The sequence below is a fragment of the Mandrillus leucophaeus genome, unplaced genomic scaffold (assembly GCF_000951045.1).
Source record: "Mandrillus leucophaeus isolate KB7577 unplaced genomic scaffold, Mleu.le_1.0 Scaffold1207, whole genome shotgun sequence".
In the NCBI taxonomy this organism is placed as follows: domain Eukaryota; kingdom Metazoa; phylum Chordata; class Mammalia; order Primates; family Cercopithecidae; genus Mandrillus; species Mandrillus leucophaeus.
The window spans coordinates 602985-605104 of NW_012100399.1; the positions used below are offsets into that span (position 1 = coordinate 602985).

The 2120-nt window shown below is 34.9% G+C and overlaps 1 protein-coding gene across 1 annotated transcript in view; it reads right to left on the minus strand.

The window, feature by feature from the left end:
• Nucleotides 1-534: 534 nt before the first annotated feature.
• The window catches only part of OSBPL3 (oxysterol binding protein-like 3), a 191911-nt gene continuing 190325 nt past the window's right edge, over nucleotides 535-2120 (minus strand). The window contains exon 23 of the mRNA XM_011970628.1: nucleotides 535-1974. Within this exon, the coding sequence (XP_011826018.1) occupies nucleotides 1878-1974 (97 nt within the window). The 3' untranslated portion in view covers nucleotides 535-1877. The remainder of the gene's footprint in view (nucleotides 1975-2120) is intronic.

A 2120-nucleotide genomic window follows, 5' to 3' on the forward strand; every position in this document is an offset into this window, starting at 1 on the left:
AACAGCCAATATTTCTAAGATTCTACATTTACCCTCACACTGTGGAAACTACATTTGTTTTCCCCTTGAGTGCCCTTAAATCTACAGCCTGCTTCCTCATGCCTGTGAGCAGAATTTGGATAAATGCTTGAAATGGAAAGAACAAAGCACACACCAAAGAATCTGACTGTGTCATTCAACTGCTTAGAACTGGAAATGATATTCACATTGTGTTCATCTTGGCATCTCGATAAAATGAATCCCATATTTAATGAGTTGTTTTAAAGTGCCAGTCACGTGCAGATTCCAGAAGGCTACAGATCCACTTTAAATAACTCTCCATTTTGAAAATGCAATATTGTCCAACTGGTTATTTGGTATGACAATGAAAAATCACGCATTCTTTTCCTGTAATTATTTTACTCTTCATTCATAACATTCGATATGCTCTGAATTTCTTTAAGTAAAAGTGTTTTCTGGAGAAATCTTTTTACTACATCATTATACTTGATATTCCATAGGATTGCTATGGACTTTAGAATAAAAGGCTTAACAATCAGGCTTTGGTTTTAATGTCAACTGGGCAGAAGTTGGAATTGCTTTGATAACACAATTCAACTACTACACATATTATTGTAATGTGAAATAACACATTTAAAAAGAAAAAGGTTCCCCTTTCAGTAGTTATAATCTGTATTATTCAAGACTGCTGCAAAACTCACAAAAGAATGATACGGATAACAAGAAAGTTTAGGAAAGGGGTAAGACACTTACTTAAAGCTTTACCAGAACACAACACAAAGCAAGAACATCAATTCTCTACATTTGTCTATAAGGCAGATGGCAAACTTTTTATACAAGATCTAAAATATGGTGCTTATTAAGAGGTAGAAAATACTAAAACAGCATTTAAGAAAAACGTGTTGAGTTATCCAAAACAATCAGTTACTTTAATAAACTTTTACAAAGTCAAACTGCTGTGTGGAATAAACTATATGTTTTATATTAAACTGGGACATTCCATACTCATAAGGGAGGTGATCAAACGGAGGGTCAAAAAACTAGGAGTAGGGTGGGAAGCAGGAAACAGTCTCTTAACTTCTCAAGGACTCAGCTCTCACTAAGAAGAAATTTCCTACTGTCTCTTTGGGATGCTACTGTGATATTTAATTAACTGGAATTTTTTCTCTTATTAATGATAATTTCTCTGAGCAAGAGGGTACAATTTTGCACACAAGGCAATAGAACTATAGGGAGAAACAAGTTCAAATGTTTCCTTTTCAAGAAGGTGCCATATTCATCTTATATAAAAATATACATTCCATTAATCTTATATCCTCTCCCTAACCACTAAAATGCAAATGAAGATATTCTTCAGACTCCAGCACCAGCAGAATTGTTCTGTATGAGCAATTCAAGAGCTGTCTGAAGCAAAAAGATATCTCAGCTACCAAATTAAACTTGGGTGGCTTACGCGTGGGTGAGTAACCCCGGGTATTCTCACTTCTTAATGCACCTGGGAGAGGCTGAGTTTTTTTTTCTACAACATAATTTTATAAGGCATAAATTTAATTGGAATCTTCCCTAAACTTTGGAAAATTAGTGCTAAAGCTTCTTTTTTTAACCCACACATGAACATTCAATCTTTCATTTTTATTAAATAGTTTATATATAAAAAGAAATGTCAAGGTGTTCTACATTCATATAAACAATCAGGGTAACATTTGAAATTGTAAAGAAACGCACTGAGGAAAATATAGAATTAATGAGTTACAATGCTAAGCTAAGCACAAGTGATCATCCTAGAGTACTGTTTAAATATATAAACACAGGTTTGTGCCGCTTCAGAAAGCAAGCACGGGAGAAATACACTAACGTTATCTTTCTTCTTTACTTTTTCACCATAAGACAGGATGGTCCAGTTTGGAAAAACCAAGATCTTTTCTAAGTTCCAAATAGGTACCGTTGCTCAACCACGAGTCATCATCGGATTTCCTGTGAAAAAAGAAACAATTTCTTGCAGACTCTTGAAACCAGCATCGTATCATGTTCTCAAGTCTTTTTCCTTCCTAACCTCCCTGCTTTCCCCATCCTCATTTGCACATGCATTCAGCGTCCCAGAGTGTTGGAACTGGGAATTC